At 46.4% G+C, this 24,000-nt stretch overlaps 2 protein-coding genes across 4 annotated transcripts in view; both read left to right on the top strand.

Annotated features, from left to right (window-relative positions):
- The window catches only part of itprid2 (ITPR interacting domain containing 2), a 32,802-nt gene extending 14,644 nt beyond the window's left edge, over positions 1-18,158 (top strand). For 2 of the 3 annotated variants that reach the window (XM_068736650.1, XM_068736651.1), the window contains exons 8-22: positions 34-129; positions 2,404-2,551; positions 2,960-3,020; positions 7,009-7,116; positions 7,477-7,822; positions 8,474-8,702; positions 9,109-9,160; positions 9,613-9,695; positions 10,494-12,353; positions 13,036-13,095; positions 13,540-13,664; positions 13,789-13,903; positions 15,140-15,205; positions 15,397-15,699; positions 15,831-18,158. In XM_068736650.1, coding sequence (XP_068592751.1) covers positions 34-129; positions 2,404-2,551; positions 2,960-3,020; positions 7,009-7,116; positions 7,477-7,822; positions 8,474-8,702; positions 9,109-9,160; positions 9,613-9,695; positions 10,494-12,353; positions 13,036-13,095; positions 13,540-13,664; positions 13,789-13,903; positions 15,140-15,205; positions 15,397-15,699; positions 15,831-15,938 — 3,760 coding nt within the window. In that variant the 3' untranslated portion in view covers positions 15,939-18,158. The remainder of the gene's footprint in view (positions 1-33; positions 130-2,403; positions 2,552-2,959; positions 3,021-7,008; positions 7,117-7,476; positions 7,823-8,473; positions 8,703-9,108; positions 9,161-9,612; positions 9,696-10,493; positions 12,354-13,035; positions 13,096-13,539; positions 13,665-13,788; positions 13,904-15,139; positions 15,206-15,396; positions 15,700-15,830) is intronic. The other variant, XM_068736652.1, reaches the window with a different exon arrangement.
- Positions 18,159-18,722: 564 nt separating this feature from the next.
- cwc22 (CWC22 spliceosome associated protein homolog) overlaps positions 18,723-24,000 on the top strand; it is a 10,400-nt gene continuing 5,122 nt past the window's right edge. The window contains exons 1-12 of the mRNA XM_068736649.1: positions 18,723-18,791; positions 19,665-19,721; positions 19,805-20,064; positions 20,358-20,557; positions 20,883-21,137; positions 21,649-21,777; positions 21,942-22,110; positions 22,405-22,458; positions 22,717-22,852; positions 23,004-23,210; positions 23,351-23,413; positions 23,498-23,593. Of these exons, the coding sequence (XP_068592750.1) occupies positions 19,667-19,721; positions 19,805-20,064; positions 20,358-20,557; positions 20,883-21,137; positions 21,649-21,777; positions 21,942-22,110; positions 22,405-22,458; positions 22,717-22,852; positions 23,004-23,210; positions 23,351-23,413; positions 23,498-23,593 (1,624 nt within the window). The 5' untranslated portion in view covers positions 18,723-18,791; positions 19,665-19,666. The remainder of the gene's footprint in view (positions 18,792-19,664; positions 19,722-19,804; positions 20,065-20,357; positions 20,558-20,882; positions 21,138-21,648; positions 21,778-21,941; positions 22,111-22,404; positions 22,459-22,716; positions 22,853-23,003; positions 23,211-23,350; positions 23,414-23,497; positions 23,594-24,000) is intronic.

The following is a 24,000-nucleotide window of genomic DNA, read 5'->3' as shown; positions in this document are numbered from 1 at the left end:
TGTTAATGCTCCTGTGTGTATGTTGATGTGTAGCTTTGGTCTTGCGGCGGATCAGAAGAGGAGTCAGTATAAAGAGAGAGCACGAAGTATGAACTCCACAGGATCAGGGAAGAGCAGCACCGTGTCCAGGTCAGTTCACCGTCCTCAGTCTTCAGTCAGACTCACGCATCGCTTCTGCGGGAAGTAATGCAAGTAGAGAGGGGCGGAGACACAGAGGGCTGTTGTTGAACTTCAAGCCAAATCAATGGTGCTACAGAGAACTCAACCAGAGGAGGCACAGGCATGTAGAGGAGCGGTTCCTACGCACGGGGTCCCAGGATGAAACGGGACACAACGTGATTAAAGACAGTGAAGTTAATGATGACGATGATTTTTTTATTATATTATTTTGTTCAGCCTTTTTTTTATTTCAGTAGTATCCACAAAGTGGTCACTGACCAAATGTACCAATACAGTTATCTTCACAATCTTTTCTGAATCTGTCAAAGCATCTCTTGTGATTTGGCAAACTCACATCCGGATATTCACTCACTCATATGTCACCACACTCCTCTGTGTTTCTAATTAACTTAACTGGACAGAAAAGGAAAAGCAGTCCGGCGGGAGTGAGGTTCTCTCCTCAAACTTCCGCTTCGACTCGACACAGCGCTTTCTACAGTTACTGTGGCGTCTTCCTGATCTTAGCAGCTTTCCCTTATCGACTTATCACAGAACTAATTTACTATCATCATTTTGTGGGTTTTTTATTTTGAAAGCCTGTCGCCGTTTCCCGTGGTGCAGTAGCACTTTCCGTCTGAACCCAGGACCCCTTTAGGAAGAGGTTCAAAGCCAGTATTGGTCGGGCTAAAGAGGTCAAAATCTAAAAATATTATCTGTACATACAGATGTAAATATATGAAGACTTTAACACTGTTGATTTGATTTGATTTACTTTCTTTTGCTTTCTCTCTCTAATAAACTGAAGCTCCTCTCTTATGTTACTTACAGCAGATGAAAACCAGACTCTGCTCAGAGCTCCTCTCTGTGAAATTTGACTGGTTTGAATAATAACAGCTCACAGTGTCAACGCTCTATCAGAAATGTGGGGGTTAAACTGATCAGTGGTCGGTGAACTAATTAAATAAGTATGTTCACGTCTGAGGTGCATCATCAGCAGACTTGTGTTTGCAGGATTTACCGTTGAGCTGAATGTCTGTGGTGGGAGTTCTCATGGAAGGCTGATTTATTGGTGGTGGTGGTGGTATGAGGCTGACAGTGCCAGGGTTTTTCACAGTGCTCCTGCCGTTGGAGGTGTTTGGTGTATTGTGTGTGTGTGTGTGTGTGTGTGTGTGTAATGGTTCATAGTGGGCTATGGGTGGTGCATCGTGGGTAATCCTCTGTTTCATGTTGTTGATACAGGATTCGAGAGACTCCTGGGTTAGTGTTCAGTGTCACAAAGTTCTGCAGAAGTTTGAAAGAGTTTTCAGGTTTCTGAGTGCGCCAGGAAGAAAACCAATCAATTCATGTCGAGCAATGATGTATTGAAACACCGAAGAGCTTCGTGGCAAACATATTTAAACATTCGCTGTCGGTGCAAGAGGACAAACGGCTGAATGTATTCACCGGGCAGTAGCGGCTCATAGCGGCTCATAGCGGCTCATAGCGGCTCATAGCGGCTCATAGCAGTTATGTGATACAGGATAATGATGAATTATGAATTAAGCAATGCTTGTCAAGTTTACCAACATAAAAACAATCCAATTCAAATCCACCATGTCAGAAAGAGGAAAACAGACCAGTATCACGCTATAAAGTGAGAAGTTTATTGCTACAACAAGATTGTTTCTATTTGCCACGGTATGTTGTACATACAAGGATTTTGACACGACGGCACGGTGGGTGGTATTGTGATAGGTATGCGTACATTAAGAAGGATTTTTAGAATGCATGGGGCTCTACTGAAGGAAGAATGAGCCGGACTCTCTGGAGGTAGACTCATTTCTCATTGATTATCTCCAGTGTTTCCCATTAATTACGCTCAAGTGATCACGTTATAACATGAAAGGTTTCCTAACGTGATACAGATCAGTTTTTCTTCAGGTCTCTCCTGGTCTTCATCCTCTAGCCGGGGCGGTTGGAGGTGCTGGGAATGGGGCATGGCATCGTCACACTGTCTGAACTACCTCGCTAACCGACCGGCCCGACTAACAAAACGCTGTGTGAGAGAAATACTAACTGTCTGTGTTTTCGTAGTGTTTCAGAGGTGTTGGAGCAGTCAGAGGAGCACCCTGAGGAGACCCTCCTTACCCTGCGGTTAGACTGACGAAACTAACCAGCTGACTAACTCACTAGCTAACTAACTGACTGAAAGAACCACTGACATACTGATTGCCTGTGTGTGTGTGTGTGTGTGTGTGTCCACAGTGTGTCAGAGCTGCTGGACCTGTACGAGGAGGACCCCGAAGAAATCCTCCTAAATCTTGGTTTTGGTCGAGAAGAACCTGACCTGGCCTCGAAGGTTCCCTCCAGGTTCTTCAGCAACACCTCCACAGCGCGAGGCATCGACATCAAGGTACGGACGACGGCAGTGTGTTAGCGCCGGAAACAAACTCTACATGACGACAAACGTGGGGTGATTTCAAAGCCCTCTGAACCGCTGGTATAAAGTTTAATAACATTATACTCCAGCAGAGTGACCCCGATCACAAACATCCTCCTATACTAACGCACAGTCCTGCCCAATTTAAACCAATCTAAACTAAATGTAATCTAGGAACACCTCATCGTGACAATAGAGGACAATTCATGGGATGTCTGTACAACATTTCATGGCAATCCATTCAACAGTTGTTTAGATATTTCAGTCTGGACCAAAATGGTGGACTTCTGCTAGATTTACTGAGTCCGCTGCCTGCCTTGCACCGTTGATCGCTGGTACTGTTTTTTTTAATGACATCACTTCCTGTGGTTCCACCTGCAGGTCTACCTGGGAGCTCAGCTGCAGCGCATGGAAGTGGAGAACCCCAACTACGCTCTGACTAGTACGTGCCGTTCTGTTCTCCCTCCTCTCCCCTGTCCTCCTGCATTTGTGCTAGTGTTTGTGTTTGAGGCTCTACTCTCCACCGCCTGAACGGTGGGAGGGCAACGACGGCCCAACACCACAGCACTGCAGACCGAGGGTTAACCATATCAGCCACGAGGAGGTTCATGTCCTGAAACTGTAGACAGAGGAAGTGAAGCTCAAATACTCTGTGTGTGTGTGTGTGTGTGTGTGTGTGTGTGTGTGTCCTGTTCCCAGTGTTATTAGGGTGTTTTGTGGGGTCCTTTAGCTCTTTTAGCTGTTCTGCCAACTGCCTGGGCAACAGAGCCAACAGGAACAAAGATCTGTTTGTCCCTGACACACATAGACACACATGCACACACGCACACACACACACACACACACACACACACACACACAAACCTGCACTGCTAACATCCTGGCCTCTTTTTGTTTTCAAGCTCGTGTTTGCATGAAGGTACTGGCTCCCTAATTGAACACACACACACACACACACACACACACACACACACACCAACACACAGCTGATTCTTTTCTTCTTGACAGTTTAACTGTCTTGTTGCTGTAAAAAAAAGGATTTTCCAAAGATCCTGTGTGTGTGAGAAGATATCCACAGATGAAAGTACTGCAAACGTTTTATTTTACACTTTGATGGCTGCTTTGGTCAGTTTGAAAAGTCATCACTCGTCCCAGTTTGCTTTACAAGACAGTTTGAGTGTCGTTTAGCGGAGGAGCTCTAAATATTTGCACTTCAACATAGAATGAATAGGTTTTCGACTAGAGTTCCTGTCTCAGATATTTTGGACTTTTTTTAGCCACTATGCACCAGATTCTCAAGTCTCTTACTGACCTTATGTGGACCGCCCAATTGTTCATTCATTTTCTTCTTTCGCGCTCTTCGTCATATTGTGAAACTGGTTAAATATTTGGCAAAATGAAGTTCCAAAGACAGATGTCCACCTACGCATCGCCACACACTCCCACCTCTGGCGTTGACAGGAAGTTAACGATCAAGCAATGGAGCGGGAGCAACTTTTTTTGTACAGATTCACTCTGATTATTATTTCCAAATGCTCGAACATCCTCATAAAAGTCTAATGAATTGACCTGATCTCGTCGTGAGTGACTGACTCTGGTAAACACACTGATCAGTCGTTCAAAGGTCACCAGAGGTGGAAACCTGGATGTTGGGTTTCCAAAACAAACAAAGTGCGCTCCAGACTTTCACAACTAGGGTTTCCTTATCTCAGGATCACGGCATCATTTTCTTGTTATCTGCAGTTAACAACTAAATGAGTCACACTGTTTGGTCTCACGCACACTGCAGCTCAGTGAACTGAGTCCGGAGGAAAACAACTCATGGTGTCACAATAAAGGAGCTTCAGACAGCTTCACTGTTAGAACCGCTGATCAACATCCATCACTGGAACACACTGTGAGAAATATCCAGCTTTGGCGTCCCTCAGGGCTAAGTATTAAAAAGACAAAGACACAATGATCCCTCTCGGGGACACCGATACATAACCTGTTTGGTTCGGTTCCAACAAACTGGGGTGTGATGGCCTATCTGGTTCTGTTTATTAGGACAGGCGTGAAAGGAGTCGGTCGAACTCTGCTGCGAATTCAACAAGCGGGTCGAGACCACCTGAACAGGAGGGGGCTCTGGTGTGAAAGCAGAGAGACCCAATCACAGCGCCACGTCATCTTATGATGATCATTTTATGATGATCATGTTATGATGATTCATGAGCTGAGGTCTAGCGGATCGCTTCCTGATGCAACCTGACGTGACTCAGATCTGAGCTGGATCAGTCTTGTGAACTGCTCTTTTAGCGGTCTCTGGTTTGTCAGTGGTTCCTGGAAGATTTCTTTTTTTCTTTTCCAGAACATTCTCATACTGTTCCATCGGTTCCCCGGATCCCAGCCGTGTGTGTGTGTGTGTGTGTGTGTGTGTGTGTGTGTGTGTGTGTGTGTGTGTGTGTGTGTGTGTGTGTGTGTGTGTGTGTGTGTGTGTGTGTGTGTGTGTGTGTGTTATGTAAGCTCTGTTCTCACCATCAGAAAGAATCTCTTGGGATGAAGACAGAAAAAACAGAGGGAGTACGTGTCGTTTTCTCTCATTCCTCACTTCCTGTTTCAGGATCCTCAGAGTGAGCGTTAGTGCGGAGTCAGCAGTCAGCAGGAAACGGACTCACACAGCATTACTATCATCACACATGGCTGCTGTAATAAGGGGTTCATGTTCTGCGGTCCAGATGTGACTGAGAAATACTGAGCTGTGTGACTGACTGGTGTGCAGCTTGAACATCATCGTTTCTTTACTTATTGATTTGTAGTTTAAAAAGGTGCATTGACAGATGTGTTTTCGTCACTTTGGGGCAGCAGAACAAGCCTTTTAGCTTGTCTTCTCCACTAACTCCTAAGAAGAACATCTGGCTCTTTATCTGCTTAATGTCCAACCGTCTTCATCAGCTAGTTGTTAACTTTGACCACCTGCTGTTTGGTGCTGGAAAAGTAGTCTTTTCTTAGTCTACATTTCTTTACATTTGGGCAAATTGGCTCCATTAAAAGAACGCCAGAGCAGCTGTTAGCAGTTCCTGTTGGCGATGTGCTCATGGATGTTCACACAGCTATCAGTAGATTACTTTGATACGGGAAAGAAAACTTTAAAACGTGAAGATTCTCAGGCAAGTTTTGCCGTTTGTGTCTTTTTTTTTAGTGGATTTATGGACATTTAATAATTGCAATGAACATCGGAGGTATTTGTATGTGTAATGATATGTTGAAGAGTAAGTCACACTGACTCTACAGATGTGTGTGTTCAGAGTTAGGAGTGTGGTCTTTGACACGAATGGTGTCAGTTTGGTTGTCTCACTGTGTCACAGGCCGTGTGTCTGCTAAAAGACACCAAATACATCGCCGATAAAGACTTTGGGAGTTCAGTTGATGTGTTGGACGTTTCAGTCCGTCCTCTGAGATGAAAGGAGAACGACGGTAGGAGATTTCCACCTGACAACAAGTCAACAAGTTAGAGGTCACGATGGGATCAGAGGTGAGAGAGCGAGCAGCGCTGTGCAAAGTGCTTCAGGTGATCGACGTCAGAACAGAAGACAGAAGTCTGTTTCATAACAGACAAGTATTTAGACAGGGAGGGATGGAGGGGAGGAGGGACGAGCACGGAAGGAAGGAAAGTATGCAAGTCATCATCCTGTTACAGACGAGAGTGACAGCTCGACTTACACAACCACAGAAGAAGAAGGAGGAGGAGGAGGAGGAGGAGTGGCTCTGACGTCTGTATCCAGTCCAAACATGAAGCTTTTTGCTAATCAGTCTTTTACTGTAGATAGTTGTTGAATCCCAAACTCTTACTTTTGTGTAAGCCAATGGGATTTCATTTCTTTCAATTCTTTCAGTATTTATGATTTATTAGTGACATTTGACCTCATTCTAGTACGGTGCTTTACCATACTTGTATCAAAAATACGGCAGACATTAATAATAGACCTCTAAACAGTTAATAGGGAGTGTTGTTGGACATTTCGGTGACACCAGCTTCCTGGAAGAAGACAGACTGCACAGCAACCTCACTGGTGTGTGTGTGGGGGGGGGGGGTGTCTTCATGAGGCTGAAGATGAGACTGAATGACCTCGTAAGGTGGATGTGTTGTTGGGGGGGAGTGCTTTAGAAACAAGCACAGAGACACCAGGAAACATTCAGCCAGCAGAGATGGTATCTGAACGGAGGAAGGATCAGAGGAGGAAGAGCGCTGCTGGAGACGGACGTGTTCAGACTTTTAACTGAAGTGCCTCTTATTACACTTAAAGGAGCAGGTTAAAAATAGCTTTCGTCAAACATTTTCAAGAAACCAAATTGGGGCAAGTTTTTAAAAGCATCTCTGTGTCTTCATGTTTCCGCTCTTTTGGCAACCGTGAGGAACTTTGTAAATGTTGTTTTGTTTCTGTCTGTTTCAGGTCGTTTCCGTCAGATCGAGGTCTTGACCACGGTAGCCAACGAATTCTTTCAGCTCTACAGTCAAGTTTCTGGTCAGCCCGTCCAGTGCATCAGCTCCAAGGACCAAGGTGACCACGGCAACCGCTAACAGTCCACCGAAGGACTGCTTTTTTTTTGTAGTCTAGACTTTTAAGAGCAGAGAGCCGTGGGCAAAGTATTATGGAGCACTTCCAACAGATCCGGTGCAGGAGCGCGTCTCAACGCTCTCTGTTCACTTCCTATGGAGAGCCGGAGAAGCAGTCGCGCAGTGCATTGTGGGACTGTTGGGGGGGGGGGGTTAGGGTTAGGGTTAGGGTTAGGGTTAGATAAAGTCTATTGCGTCTCAATTGTGTTTACCATGGACCAAAAGTTAGTTTTTAACAAAAGAAGAATTACATTTGAACTATATTGATTTGTATTCTGATCTGTTGGTCTTGTATCTCTCTCAGGGCGGGAAGGAGGGGGAGACGAGTCGACTCCTCCTCTGAGGAGGAGCGGCTCGGCTCGGAATGTCGCCAAACTCCTCAAGACTACCCTCACCAAACACAACCTGCTCGCGGCCGCCTCCGGGTCCTTCGAAGCGCAGACGCCTAACCAACAGACGCAGCTGAACGGACACGCCCCCTCCAGTCAGACACACGGCAACGCCCACGGCAACGCCGGTCCAGAGCCAGACGGCTGCAGCACCGACCCCGCCCACCAGCCGGAGACGGTCAACCAGAATCTCATGCGCAAGAAAGACAGCTGTTCCTTGGCGACAGTCGCCGAGGAAACCGGCGGTGATGGAGACGACAGGTACTGCTGAACGGACCGGTAGCTAGGGCGACTAGTCAATCAATCCGAGAGATATGAAGGATTAATCTACAACTATGTACGGTGTCAAAGAGTTCTGATCGTTGACGAGGCGACGATTCAGTAAAAGTCCTATCGGTAGCTAATGTTAGCTAGCTAAGTAGTGCTCAGATCCTTTAAAGTTACTGTGAGGAACTTTTAACTGGTCAGTGAAAAGGTCTCAATGTAAACGAGACCATCAGTGAGAAGATTGGCCATTTCTACACCGTTATTCTTGATGTTCGTCATCGGAGCCTCCAGGTCGGATTCCAGAAATCAGACGAGGTCATGCAGGTTCACCAGAATCTCCTTCAGACTCTAGCCGGGCCTCCGATAGTGACCGGCCCACTGCAGACAGACCCGGAGCCAGGAGCAGAGTTTTGCCTTGCTGCTCTCCAAAATCTTTTTGTCCAGAGGAACTGCCCAAATCCTCACCAATTGATAGTTCCTCACAGTAGCTTTAGGTAAAAGTACCAGTAAAACAGTGTGACAAATCTCCATTACAAGTAAAAGTCCTTCATTTAAAATCCTACTTAAGTTAAAGTAAAAAATGATTATCAACAAAATCTTAAAGGGAAGTGAATTTCTGTGCCATAACATCTGGCATCCCATCAGTCCTGAACAGAGCAGAACCGGACCAGCGTCCAATGGAGGGAAGCAACCCGAGTCAGCTGACTCTCAGTCACCCAATGAGAGAACAGAGGAAGGAACCCAGATGGTCAAAGAGCAGCAGGTGGAGGAGAAGATCCTGACCTCTACCCCAGAGAAAGCTCCTCCCACCCTGGCCCCGCTGAAGCTGGCACAGCTGCGCACGGAGAACGCCGACTCTTTCGACATGGAGGAGGTACGTTGTTCTCCTCGGTTCTCCTGGGTTCTTTGTGGTGTTTGTGGTGTTTGTGGTGTTCTCCTGGGTTGACGACACCATCTCACCACATTAACAGCATTAGCCTGCTGTGAGCCCCCTGTTGCCAGTAAACACTAGTTAGAACACTAGCAGTCAAATTCATGCAAATAAACCCAGAAATCCTCTTCTCTGTGTATCTGAACGAGCTTCGACTCAGAGTTCACACCAGAAGCGAAACATCAGAGTCATGTGAACGAGCAGCAAGTCACGTATGTCAAACAGCGCACCAAAGAAACTAGAGCTTTCTCAGCTAGTCCCACCTTGATGAAAGGTCTGCTGCCGCAGGGGAACAAGCATGTGGACCCAATGTTTCTGTCTTTTACAAGTCCTGTTGTTTGTCTTTCAGATTCAGAGTAATGAAGATGAGGCTTTGCCACCCAGAACTTCCAGAGGCACCGGTGAGTTCACCGATTCTTTGACTTAACTTCAGAAGAAAGTGCCCTTCATTGTTTCCACGTTTCTTATGAAAGTCTTGAAAACAAACAAAATGCATTGTGTGTATATTTGGGATTTAACAAATGTGTTGAATGCATTTCCTTTCCTCTAAAACATCTGCAAAGCAGATTTTTTTGGAACATTTAGAAACCTACAGCGTTCGAGTTGTCGTCTCTTCGCTTTTCGTTCTTGGCTCGTTGCTGCATTCTTTTCCAGAGTATCTGTGAGAGTTTATGTGTGCAGCCTCTTTCTGTATGCAATAAACATGTTTCCTGTGTCTCAGTGCACTGAGGACACACTGTCCTGCCTCTTTCTGCTTCATGCTTGGCATAAATGATTCTGTTCTGCCACCATTAGGACAGACGGGGTACTGCTGAATATAATAACAGAGCGTGATTGTCTGTGTCTCCCTCAGACCTGTTGAGGACGGTCAGTCAGCAGTCAGACAGCAGTGGTTTTGCTGAGGAGCCGTCCGCTGACTCCAACAGCTACCTCAAGGTCTGTTTGTGTGACTTTTCCTGGCCGTGTCTCAGTTTAGCCCACCAACATGTTCCTTTAAGTTATTTGAACTGAAAGAACAGTCTGAGTGCTTATCGCACCAGAAGAGGGAAACATCCCTGCAAATCAATCACATGTTGACTTCAGGATGTGCAATGAAACCTTGTAAGGTAGTCTGGAACATGTGTCTCTGCTGCAGGTTCTTATATGTCCACAATAGATCAGAGTGGACACCAACCCCCCCCCACCCACCCAAACGGAGTACAAGCAAAAGCAAAAGTCTCCTTTCCTTTTTAAGAAGGCAACATAAATATATTATTAATTTAAATAGACAATTAATCTCATCATCTTCAGCCTCATTAGTCTTTCCCTGCAGGTAAACTTGGCACATTTACTCAACTCCTCTGCTTCAGTAAGGTACTTGTTCATTAATGTAGGAGTATTTCAATCCTATGCTACTACTTACTTACACCAGTACAGTTTAGAAGGACATTGTTTTTACTCCATCACATTTATTTACTAGATATATAGTTACTTTATACTCTTCAGAGGCTTATGCATGCATAGTTAAATATTAAAGTCATTTGTGATCAGTTGAGTCAGTGACTAAACCTCTCAGATGTTTTCACTGAGATAACTGCTTGATTACACATCGATGCATCGCCTGCAGATAATACTTGAAATGGTGCTTTGACTTGATGAGGAGTTAGAATGCAGGACTGTCACCCGTAATGGAGATGTTTTGATCTGAGTACCTCACCCACCGCTGGTATTTAATTGTCGATTAATTGTGAATAGGTGCAGGAGAGCAGTGACAGCTGTGACAGCGAGACCACTGTGACATCACATCCGTCAATAGACGTGGCCACGCCTCTTGCAATGGATCAGCCGGCGTTCGAGCTGCCGGACGGCCAAGAGGAAAAGGCGGAGCCTGGTGTTGCTGCCGAGGCTGATGGGAGAAGTAGTTCCAGGGGAGAAGACAAGCACGATGGGAGTTCAGAGCAGATACCCCAGTACACAGCCCACCACCTCCCCAGGGACAGACCAATGGAAATGCAGCAGGAGGAGACCGGGGGGGAGGAGCAAGTTGAGAGTGAGGACCAGACTGATCCAGAACCAGAACAAAAGACTTCCCAGAGTATGCCTGCTGCAGAACCAGAGCCACAACCAGAATTAGAACACACTCAGAATCAGACTGCTTCAGAACAAGAACCACAACAGACTCGGAACCAGAATGAGACCGCCACAGATACAGAACCGGCCACAGAGGGAGCGGGTGCTGAGGACGAGGCCAAACAAGAGCATGCATCCTTGGTTCAGTATGGTTCACTTTGTCGTCCTCCTGCTCCTTCGGCTCCAGTTCTAAGTGCTCTGATCCGAGCCAAACAGAAACAGCAGCGGGTCAACCCCCAGTCCGCCGATTTGCCCAAAACCCCAGAAGGAGAACGAGGAAGACGAGGTATCCCTCTACAGAGGTCCTGCTCCTTGCCCTCCTCGTTCCCCTCGCCCACCAGGATCGTGTCCTCTGTCAGGATCCAGTTTGGTCGAGGCCAGGCGTCCTGCACGCAGCCCAGGTACTCCTTCAAATACAACCATGTTGGCGAAGGGGAAGATGAAGAAGAAGAGGAGGAGGAGGAGGAGGAGGAGGAGGAGGAGGAAGGACAAACCAATTGTCTGTCTACTCTGATTATAAACCCTGCCCCCTCGTCTGACTCTAACAACCAACCACCAAGGCTCCCCACAGAAGCTTCCATCCCACCTAAACCCATCCCACGCTACCTACTGCGGTCAACCTGTTCCCTGCAGAGCAGCAGCCCTCCTTACGACTTGTCACCAGGAGACGCCCACATCTGGAGCACCCAGAGCGTTCCTGATCTCTCCTCCAATCAGCAGCAGCCGGGCCAGTTCCATCAGAACATGAATGCCAACCAAAATCAGCGAAATTGGAATCCAGGGCAGACGATGTTCCGTTATCCTAGTCCTAATCCTACAGCTCAGTACATATACCCAAGTCCAAATCCCAGCCCCAGCCTTAACCCCAGCCCATACCCCTTCTCTCTGAACCCTCCTCCGCAGTACCCATCTCCTCTCCATCCATACGCCAGTTATCCTAACCTCCTCCACCACCAAAACCTGACCCACCATTCTAGTCTGACCAGTCTCTACCAATCTCCGACTTCCGGTGTCTCTCAGCACGGCAGCCTCTCCAACTTGCATCAGCCCTCGACTTCCACGGCTCCTCACCCCTTCAATCTGGGCAACTTGCATCCAGGATCTCCAGCAATGCACCACCAAGGGTACAATCAACTCTACGGTCATCAGTCACCGTACCATGTCTCTCCTCACGGCTCACAGTTTGCATCGCCCTACTTTGGTAACCATGTGTACAACATGAACCCACACCTGGCGTCTCCCCACCCCGTCACCCAGTGTCCACCGTTTGCCCCAGAACACGGCCTCCACCCGGGGTTCACTCCTCCTGCTCCAGGCTTCATCCCAGGCCTGGCCTCAAGCCTCGGCCCGGGTCAGAGCCTCCACCCGGGGTTCACTCCTCATGCTGCTCCAGGTTCAGGACCCAGCCAGGGCCCATCCAGCACAGAGATGCAGCTGAGGAGAGTTCTGCATGACATCAGAGGAACGGTTCAGGGTCTGAGCCAGGTTAGTCCTCCTCAGTCCCAGTCCCTTGAGCTCTTGCTACTTGATTAGCTACCGCTGTATTCAGAGGTAAAATCGATAGTTTTTACACTGTCGGTTTTATACAAATTGAACAAAGGATATAAAACGTGTTACTAAGTGAGCTTCAGAGCCAGACCAGCTGTTTCCCCATGTCTAAGACTTAATGCTAAGCTTGGTTAGCTGGCTTCAGGTTGTAGCTTCATATTTAGCGTAACAACATGAGAGGGCTGTCAATCTTGTCATCTAACGTTTGGCAAGAAAGTGAAGAAGCATAGGTCCCAAAATGTCAGAGTTTTCTGTAAGCTGCGGTTGTAATTGTACAGTTCACAAGCACTCTGTGTGTTGCACTTTGTTCCAGTCTTAGTCTAATTAGCGTATGGTCTTAAGCAGTCATTTTCTTTAGATCTGGTGTTTTATACATAGGCCTCTCGTTCAATGGTGGTAAACTGGCAATAACGACTGTTAACACTGCAGGCGGAAAATTGCGCGATTGATCAGCTGTTCCCTGCTGCTCCTGACCCCTAAAAAACCCTCTGAAGCCCCAACACCAGGGGTAATGACATCTCTTCCTGTCGTTTAGCTTTAACTAGGTTAGCACGTATCCTTTCATCGGCTTGTCCTGTTCCGCTTCCTGTCCTGACATCACTGTCCTCCCTCCATCTAGAAGCAGTCCGACACTCTGGACGTGTTCAGTGAGCACAGAGCAGCTCTGCCCAACCACCAGGTAAGGTCGTCACTCATCTATCAACTGCTGTGTGTGTGTGTGTGTGTGTGTGTGTGTGTGTGTGTGTGTGTGTGTGTGTGTGTGTGTGTGTGTGTGTGTGGAATCCAGCAGCGAGGCTTCCTGCACTTAAAGTCTATGTAAATCTCACAATACACAGCTTTCATTGGACTTCCATGACACAAACACAAAATCACAAGTTCCCTTGAACTTGAAAGGCAGATATGTCCTCTGACCGGGTCTTTACTTAAGAGATAACGTGTGAAGACCACATGCTCAAACTAACATATTTCCCACCGCTTTATATAACAAACTGACTTAGTAGCTTTGCATAACCTAACATATACATCCTGTTAGTTTGCAGTATGATGTATTTAGACCGTTTCCATCTAAGACGCCATAGTTGACTGTTGTCGGCTTCATTAAGGTGTGATTCTCTGATTTCAGTCTTTGGCAGAGTTCCAGCAGAAGAGGCAGAGTCTAAACTTGTTCCGCAGTCAGATGACGGACCTGGAGCAGTCAATAACCCGACAGCAGGCCCTGGTCTACAAACACCTGAGCCCTGCTGACAGGTGACCCATTAGAGCAAACAGATGCATGTTTGACAGTAACCTGGACTGTAATAATATGTGATACAAAACAAACCGTGTGTGTGTGTGTGTGTGTGTGTGTGTGTGTGTGTGTGTGTGTGTGCAGGATGGAGGTGGAGCAGCTTCAGTCTCTGAGGTCAGCGGTCAGAGAGGAACTGTTGGAGCTAGAACAGCAGCTGGAAGACAGACTGATGGACCTGACACATCACACACAACACAGGGTATATACACACATCACACACAACACAGGGTATATACACACATCACACACAACACAGGGTATATACACACATCACACACAACACAGGGTATATACACACATCACACACAACACAGGGTATATACACACATCACACACAACACAGGGTATATACACACATCACACACAACACAAGGTATATACACACATCACACAACACAGGGTATATACACACATCACACAACACAGGGTATATACACACATCACACAACACAGGGTATATACACACATCACACAACACAGGGTATATACACACATCACACAACACAGGGTATATACACACATCACACACAACACAGGGTATATACACACATCACACAACACAGGGTATATACACACATCACACACAACACAGGGTATATACACACATCACACACAACACAGGGTATATACACACATCACACAACACAGGGTATATACACACATCACACACAACACAGGGTATATACACACATCACACACAACACAGTATGTACACACATCACACACAACACAGGGTATATACACACATCACACACAACACGGTATGTACACACATCACACACAACACAGGGTATATACACAGAACACACACAACACAGGGTATATACACACATCACACAACACAGGGTATATACACACATCACACACAACACAGGGTATATACACACATCACACACAACACAGGGTATATACACACATCACACAACACAGGGTATATACACACATCACACACAACACAGGGTATATACACACATCACACACAACACAGTATGTACACACATCACACACAACACAGGGTATATACACACATCACACACAACACGGTATGTACACACATCACACACAACACAGGGTATATACACAGAACACACACAACACAGGGTATATACACACATCACACACAACACGGTATATACACACATCACACACAACACAGGGTATTTACACAGAACACACAACACAGGGTATATACACACATCACACACAACATAGGGTATATACACACATCACACACAACACAAGGAATATACACACATCACACACAACACAGGGTATATACACACATCACACACAACACAGGGTATATACACACATCACACACAACACAGGGTATACACATACAATACCATAACTGAAGTTTTTAAAACCCTTTTGAGACAATTTATGTGATTTCGGCCAAAACTGATGTCATGATGTGAACTGCTCTCTTCCTCAGGGTCACCACAGGGACAGCAGTTTTGACGGCATGTCCACCTCCACTGTGCTGAGAGCCATGGAGCCGGTCAGTGCGCACACACACACACACACACACACACACACACACACACACACACACACACACACACACACACACACACACACACACACACACACACATACATACATATACACACACACACACACACACGTGTTAGATAAATAATAATGATTAAGTTTGTCTTAAGGTACAAGCTGTTCCTGTCTGTTCTTTAGGTGTCAGACCTCCTCAGAGAGCAGCTCCTCCTTCATTCAGAGCTCAACTACGACGGTCACTCCCCCTCCACCGCACCTTCCTCACGAACCTCCAGTCCAGCCCCAGGAGGAGGAGATGGCGAGCAGAAAGTAGGCGTGTACCGGGCATCAATTAACATAAATCCAGCCCCCCCTCCTCGACCCAACACACGTACTGAGGAAGAGGAGAAGGAAGAGGGAGAGAGTGACCGGGGAGGAGTACCAGAGGAGGGAGGAGCATTAGGAGGAATCGGAGTGCGGAACCTGCAGCAGCTCATCAGAGAGGTAACTTTTACCACTGGTTAAGTCCACTCCTACGTGTATTACTGCCATTGTGGGAATGTTTAATGTCAACTGTGTATACAGAGAATAGAAACAGCCAATGAGAAAACAGTTGTGTCCTCGCTCTCTTCCAGATTCGAGAGTCCGTGGCGCAGGAGGTCCGAGAGGAGATCTACAGCGAGCTGCTGGCTGCCGTGTCGCCGCGGCAATTGCCCCTGACCGGCAGGCAACACCCCCTGTAGTCACGGCAACAGCAGAGCACCCCCCCCTTTCACTTTCAGCCTCAGTAACCACAGCAACACTGTCTGTCTGTAACACTGTATAGCTGAGTAACACTGTCCGTGTGAACACTACGCGTCTGTAACACTGTATGTCTGTAACACTGCTGACGAAATGAGCACATTGCCGACGTGTGATAGGCCCCGCCCACCACACCTGTGGAGGGGCGGGGCCTCAGACGGGACACGTGCACCTCTACGCGTCTGTTTGTTTCCGGCGCGCTGGTGTGATGCATGCTGGGAGCACCAGCTGTCCCTGTGAACCATCGGTGGCGATGTGTCATCGTCACATCCTGTTTCCTGTTTCTAAGCTGTTCTGATCAAAGCCAGGCCTCACACTACTACCACTTCCACTAATACTACAAGTACTACAAGTATTACTGCTAATAGTAGTCCGCCAGTACCACCACTACTAGTCCTAGTCCTGTGAATTCCTTTTGTCCACGATCCCAGTCTGAGATCAGATCAGTACATATGGATGATAATAATAATAATGATGAGGATAATGATAATAAATCAGTAGCTTGTTACTTAAAACATATTCATTCATTTAGTAATTTGGCTGAGTTGAACCTTTTTAACCCACAGACAGGGGAAGACTGTAAGTGCCTTATTAATGATATTTTAATCTAAGCCCTTTGGTTTGCGTTTGCATTCCTTAAACTTCAGAGAGAGGTTTCTGTCAAACTAAAGTTATTCATTCCATGCACATTTCACCTCCATGTAAACGGTTCAAAGAGGTGTTAAAGACACACCGTTAAAGGATCATGCTCGTCCAGCTGTCCACACACTTTATCATCATCACCACCATCATAACCATCACCATCATCATTGTGCTTCTGCTCCTCCAGCCTCATTCACAGTTGAATCTGTTTCCATTTTTGTCAGATTTGTTCAGCGAAACCTGTCCTGAAAAGATTTAACACAAAGTTGAACTGTCCCTTTAACACTCACACTCTTTGTTTACTGTGTGTGTGTGTGTGTGTGTGTGTGTGTGTGTGTGTGTGTGTGTGTGTGTGTGTGTGTGTGTGTGTGTGTGTGTGTGTGTGTGTGTTGGTTGTTACAGAGTAGGTGATGGGGTTGTTAGCGAGCGATGTCATTAGGTACCGCAGAGGTCAAAGGTCACTCTGCAGCAGCAGGTTTCAGTAAGTTGTCATGGCGACAGTGACAATGATGATGATGACGATGGTGATGCAATGTCTGGTTAGCGGACCATGTGTGGGGGAGCAGGCAGAGTAGCCCAAACTTTAGCTGCACTAGCATGTTAGCCGCGTTGTTGCGTTAGCTTCCGACTGTCCGATGACAAATCTGTGCAATAACATGAACATGTGTGTGGATTCCTGAGTCTACGGTGTCAGTCAGTCATGCTGCTCCGCTGCAGCACCACTGAGACCAGCTGATCTGCAGCTTGCTGGTTTTGTTGAGTAAATCGGATGTTCCTCCTCTTTGCACGGAATCCACAGAAGTGATTGATCAATGAACAATGAATTACTAATGACCGTTTACTCAACATCTGGTTTCTTCAGCGTTAAAGCCCGTTGTACAGTGTCTGTGCGCCTCGCAGCTTTTCAGCTAAACCATCGGCCACTGAAAAGTGAAAATCTTGGCAGCGGCTGAGGATAGCGGGCTGCGATTGGCTGAGAGACCTGTCAATCAAGACAAATACCGGAACAGTGATTTTATGAATTTCAACACAAACTCACTTTAGAATTTAAATGACACACTGAAAGCCGAACTTTTGGGAAACAATTTATTGATTGTCTTTTTGTCGATGTTTGGGAACAATATCTGGTGAGGAGAATCTGAGCTCAAAGGTGGTGAGTCTGAGCTTTCAGCCTCATCTCTCAGTCTTAATTCGATGCTCTAAATCATTATTAACTGGACCTTAGAACCTTTATTCTCATCGTCATTTATTGATTCTGTGTTTTTTTAAAGTTTATAATTTTTGATGATCACAAACTTTGCTCTGCTGGACCAACACTCACTGTGAGCTCTAACGTGTTTTTATTTGTTCCTTCACACACTTCTAATTCCAGTTCACTGTCTGACTATTGGTGTCTAATAATTTCTGTTGATGTTTATTAATGATGATGTGTACTTTGTATTGATGTCTTCTCAGTGGGATGCAGGGGAGGGATCACTCTGTAGAGATGAGAATAATAAAGATGTATTTATTTTCAGTAAGATGAGTCCTGCTTAACTTCCTGCTAATTATAGTTCTGCTCCTCGACGGTTCAAATGGAAATATTGTACTTTTTACTCAACTCATTTACCCGACAGCCATAGTTTCTATTTACTTTGTAGGATAAGATTTTACATGCAAAACCAATATTGAGCCTTTAAGATGTGGTGCATTGTTGTAGTCAATTACACTTCAACTCCTTTCAGTGCTTGAACTTCAACTTAATATTCAACTTCATGCAGTGCTCACACTTTTTAGAATAGCATTTATTTATTTGCTTTTTCAAATTCTTCTGGCGTTTATATTTTGACTTCAACAGAAACTTTTTAAAAAATTCAATTAATTTTCTTTGCCGTTTTTATGTGGATGTAGTTAAACAGATTTACAACATTTCTACTGTTTTACTATCCTAAATTACAATCGTAATGGACTAAGGACTTCACATTGTGGAGGTAAGTATTTTCACCACCAGGGGGCGATACAGAAAAAAAGCCATTACATTCAAGCAGCCTGTGGAACTTTTATTGTGAAATCCGGAAGCTGTCCGTTACCTGGAAGTATTTAACTTATTGTAGGAAGTTTTCCGCCATCAGAACGACACCGATTTAACGGACAAAAAGGCGGACAACAGAACGGTAAGAGGACAGTAAAAGTCACAGAAAAGGCAGATAGAGTTGATGTTGAAAGACAGAGGAGAAAGTCAGGAGGTTTCATCGACCAACAACTAGCATCTTAGCTAACTAGCCGGAGCTACGGTAAGATTAGCTCGCTGGCTAACTTAGGCTCATCCACACACATGGCGATAACATAGACATGGTCTTTGGAGTTTTGGTTTTATATATACAGGTGATATTGTTGTGTTAATAACCGGCCCACGTGACTAAGTTAGGCGTACGGCTTTATTTATTTAATATAAGTAATGTCGGAGACGTGGGCGCTTAACTAATTAGCGTTAGCTACAGGTACATGTAGCTAAACTCCTGAGAGTGAAACTGTACTTTGTATGTTAAAGGGTCGGATAACACAAAAGCGAAACACAGAAAATACTTGATATTTGTACTACTGTGATATTTGATTGATATTGAGTTAGCGCAGAAAAAATATTTGGAAAAGCTGTGTCTTCACATAGTGGAAGCTGTGACGATTATCCGAGTAATCCTCCAAGTGATGGACAGACAATATAATGGCAACTATTTTGAAAAATCATATAATTAATGTGTCAAGTTAAAGAGCCAATACTATCAGAACATCCCAGCAGAACCCAGCAGCCACGTGTTTGTTTAGAAGTCATACAGTGTGTTTTTAAAATGCACGTTGAATGATGATGTTGGTCTTTTCGTGGGATTAGATAACAATATGAAGAAATGTAATATTGCTGATAAAAAGCCTGATTGTTAATCAACAGACTTTGATGCAAGTTAATCTGTGTTCACTGAATCATAAATGTCTACGTGTGTGTGTGTGTGTGTGTGTGTTTGTGTGTGTGTGTGTGTGTGTGTGTGTTTCAGGGATGGACTCTCCAGGCAGAAGTCAAAGTCCCAGTCCTGCTCAAAAGGAACAAAGTGGTGAGTAAAACCTGCTCTAACTATTTGATGTTGTTGTACTACTGGCTGTTGTTTTGATATTCATCCAACGATGCCGTCATCAGGACCTTCAGAGGACGAGTCCAGTCCTGCAGCGGAGAAGCCTCAACAGACCGGCTCGGTTGAAGGAAGCCCCAAAGAGAAGTCGTCCCCTGGAGCCAGTCCCGCAGGCCGTTCCCCTGCAGGCCGCTCCCCCGCCGGGAGCGCCGCCTCCGCCGGGAGCGCCGCCTCCGCCTCCAGCAGCTCAGACGACGAAACCAGCAGTGATGAGGACGAACATAATGGTGCACTGAGGAGGTTAAGGAGCAGTGTGGCTCAGATCAAAGTAAGCCTGGCTTAATGTGGACCGTACTGGTATTTCATGCACTGATAAAGCACTGTCCACTTCCTGCTATTGTTAAACTGGAGAAGTTTGGTGCCCCCAATCCAATCCGGTTCAGGGTTAGGGTTTGTAGACTTCTACTCTTATGCATGTACAGAAATAACTCCTGTGATAAGAATGATGCTGCTGTGACGGCAGTGCTGCAAGAAGTATCATAATTCATATGTCCTCTGTATTGACGCACACTTAATACAGCTGAGACTGTAATGTAATGTATTCTCTTATTTGATGTTCAGAGATCAAGATCCAAGTCCATGTCCAGAGAAAGAGACCGATCCATATCCAGAGAGCGAGACAGATCCAGGTCTAGAGAGCGATCCAGGTCCAGATCAAGATCCAGAGGACGAGACAGGTCCAGGTCAAGAGGACGAGACAGATCCAGGTCCAGAGAGAGAGACCGTGACCGGGGGCGCTACGACAGAGGACGCTATACACGGTAACACACACACACACACACACACAGTTGTTTTTGGCCTGGAACATTTTGGGGAGTTACTTTTCATTCGTTTTTCAATTATGTGATCGATATGTTCAACTCTGTGAAACCAGGTCATCAAACAAATTACGCATCAAAACCAGGCCGAAAAGTGAAGTCACAGCTTCATGTGTTAAAGCTGCATTCTCTCTAATGTCCAGCAGGGGGCGACTCCTCTGGTTGTATAGAAGTCTAGTCTAAAATGACTCTACTTCTCTCTTGATTTATTCCCTCAGTAAACATTGTAAACATGAGTTTATGGTCTCAACCTCTCTGCCTCGCCCAGGGATCGCTATGACGATCGCCGCGACGATAGGGACGGGCGGTTCGACCGGTGGACCAATCGGGACGGCGAGTCGGATCACAGGAGGAGAGGACGCTCCGGCTCCCCTCCGGCAGACAGGGAGCCGGCGGCGGCAGAGGAGCCGCCGGTGAAGAAGAAGAAGGAGGAGATCGACCCGATCCTGACGAGGACGGGTGGAGCTTACATCCCCCCCGCCAAGCTGCGCATGATGCAGCAGCAGATCACCGACAAGAGCAGGTGAGTCTGTTTCACGAGGATGAGGATGAGACCCCATCCCTCACTTTGTACACTTACTTCCTTTCTTCCAGGAAGCTGTTTTTCTGAAAGTTTCCATGTGGAGACTTGAAACTTGCTGCAGATATTATCATAAAAACAGTTTAATTACACCAATATAGACCATTGTAAACGCCTTTCTCTGTGCTTAAACTGTTGAACACGGTGCATTCAAGGTAGAGCTCTGATCCCTGACCTGAGCACAAACCCCTTCAGCAGTTTCGGGCCAATCCCGATTAAATACCCGAATTTCCACGTTAAACGTGTATTAAAACATGTATTAGTAGCTAAAGTCAACTTCAGTCTTTTCAGTGCATCAACAGACATTTATGACACAATCGTATGCATACTGCGAATGTTCAGACTTCATATCTCGGGCTGTAAGGATCAAACCTGACCCGATTCAGTTCTGAGCGGTTCTTTTATACGACTTCATATATCTTTTGTTGTCCCCGACGCCCCGCCTCCTGTGCAGCCTGGCCTATCAGAGGATGAGCTGGGAGGCCCTGAAGAAGTCCATCAACGGTCTGATCAACAAAGTCAACGTGTCCAACATCGTCTTCATCATCCAGGAGCTGCTGCAGGAGAACATCGTCAGGGGGAGGTGAGCAGGGAAACTCCACATTGATGCTCAACAGCTGCTTTACTGAAGAATGAAGCTTCCTGATCAGCGTGGTCGATAAGAGAGAGAAACAGAGGAGCCTTCTTTCCTCTGGAGGTTCTGTCTCCCTGACTGTCTCCCTGACTTCCCGCCCGTCTGTCTCTCAGGGGTCTTCTGTCTCGCTCGGTGCTGCAGGCTCAGGCGGCGTCTCCGATCTTTACTCACGTCTACTCCGCCGTCGTTGCCATCATCAACTCCAAGTTCCCTCAGATCGGAGAGCTGATCCTCAAGCGCCTCATCCTGGCCTTCAGGAGGAGCTACCGCCGCAACCTCAAGGTACCGTCTGTCCCACTGTCTTTGACTGTCTCTGACTGTGAGCTATTTTATCAATGACATCAACACTTTCTACCGTTTAAGATTAGATTCATAATACCAGATTTGTTTTCACAGCAACAGACAGATGCAGTTAATACAAAACATCTTCATATATAGATACAGAGAGTCTGAGGGCCTTTTCTTTTGTCTCCTTGACATTAAGTTTGAATTGTGTTTCCTATCATTACATCACGTTATTAGCAGCAGTATCAGTTTAACTAATATATTAAAACCAGTCTGTCTTTTGTTTTCCAGCAACAGTGCCTGACGGCCTCAAAGTTTGTGGCACATCTCATCAACCAGAACGTGGTAGGTCCTGCTGTCTGACCTCTGATATCCTGCTCATGACGGTTTGAGTGTTTGTGTTCCGCTCTGATGAAGTGTGTTTACCTCTCTCTCTCTCTCTCTCTCTCTCTCTCTCTCTCTCTCTCTCTCTCTCTCTGTCTCTGTCTCTGTCTCTGTGTCTCTCTCTCTGTCTGTGTCTCTCTCTCTGTGTCTCTCTCTCTCTGTCTGTCTGTCTGTCTGTCTGTCTCTCTCTGTCTGTCTCTCTCTCTCTCCCCCCCTCAGGCCCACGAGGTTCTGTGTCTGGAGATGCTCACTCTGCTGCTGGAGCGTCCGACTGACGACAGTGTGGAGGTGGCCATCGCCTTCCTGAAGGAGTGTGGACTGAAGCTGACCGAGGTGTCCCCGCGAGGAATCAACGGTAGCTACAGCTGTTGGCTCTGGTCTAGTTCAGGGCCCCCCCCCCCCCCCCCCCCCGATTTTGTGAAAGTTTCACATTTTAATTATAAGCTGATAATCTATTCACAATTCATCGTACATGCGACTACAAAAGCCGTCCTCTCTCTCTTCAGCCATATTTGAGCGTCTCAGGAACGTCCTCCACGAGTCGGCCATTGATAAGAGGGTCCAGTACATGATCGAGGTGATGTTTGCCATCAGGAAGGACGGTTTCAAGGATCACCCGGTGATCCCAGAGGGCCTGGACCTGGTGGACGAGGAAGACCAGTTCACCCACATGCTGCCGCTGGACGACGAGTACAACACCGAAGACATCATCAGTAAGACCTCGAGCTGACTACAAGTCTCTCTGCAGGAAGACATCTGTGTGTGCAACTGTAACGTGTGTGTGTGTGTGTGTGTGTGTGTGTGTGTGTGTGTGTGTGTGTGTGTGTGTGTGTGTGTGTGTGTGTTCACTCAGATGTGTTTAAGCTGGACCCGGACTTCCTGGAGAACGAGGAGAAATACAAAACCATTAAAAAAGGTCAGACTGCACGCAAACATCAAACCGTCCAATCAGCTGTCACTTCCCTCTCAGTTTGACCAATCGTCTGTCGCCTCTCCACAGATATCCTGGACGAGGGCAGCAGCGACTCGGGGGAGGAGGGCGACGGCAGCGACGACGAAGAAGACGAGGAAGATGAGAACGCGGAGGAGGGAGGAGGTGAGACAGACGGATAGACCTGCCTAAAAACGGCTGTGTGATGTCATCTGTGAAAATAACCCCGATGACGTCATAGTGACGTCATCGGGGTTATTTCAAGTGGAGCTGCCGAGTTAAAGGCGGGTCTTAAACGTGGCGGGGTTTAACGAAAAATATGTTGTGTAGTTGCATTATGGGAAACGTAGGATCCAGTGTTTCTGTAGCTGGACCCGTACTAGAGGAGCTAAGAGTCAGGGTCACGACCTCTGCTGCTCATTTTTAAGGAATAGTTTAACGTTTGGGGGAAATGCTCTTTTTAAAGCTCTTTCTGAGAGTTGGATGAGGAGATTGATCCCGCCCTTTATATTAAGAAGCATAGTCTTCATCCCAAAATGTCAAACAGTGTTTTTATTTTGTCTCTAAGTCCT

This window comes from Cebidichthys violaceus, unplaced genomic scaffold, assembly GCF_023349555.1.
Source record: "Cebidichthys violaceus isolate CVI_PGR_0920_01 unplaced genomic scaffold, fCebVio1.0.p SCAF_71, whole genome shotgun sequence".
Lineage (NCBI taxonomy): Eukaryota > Metazoa > Chordata > Actinopteri > Perciformes > Stichaeidae > Cebidichthys > Cebidichthys violaceus.
The sequence above is the reverse complement of the archived record's forward strand: the minus strand, read 5'-3'. Positions and strand labels throughout refer to the sequence as shown.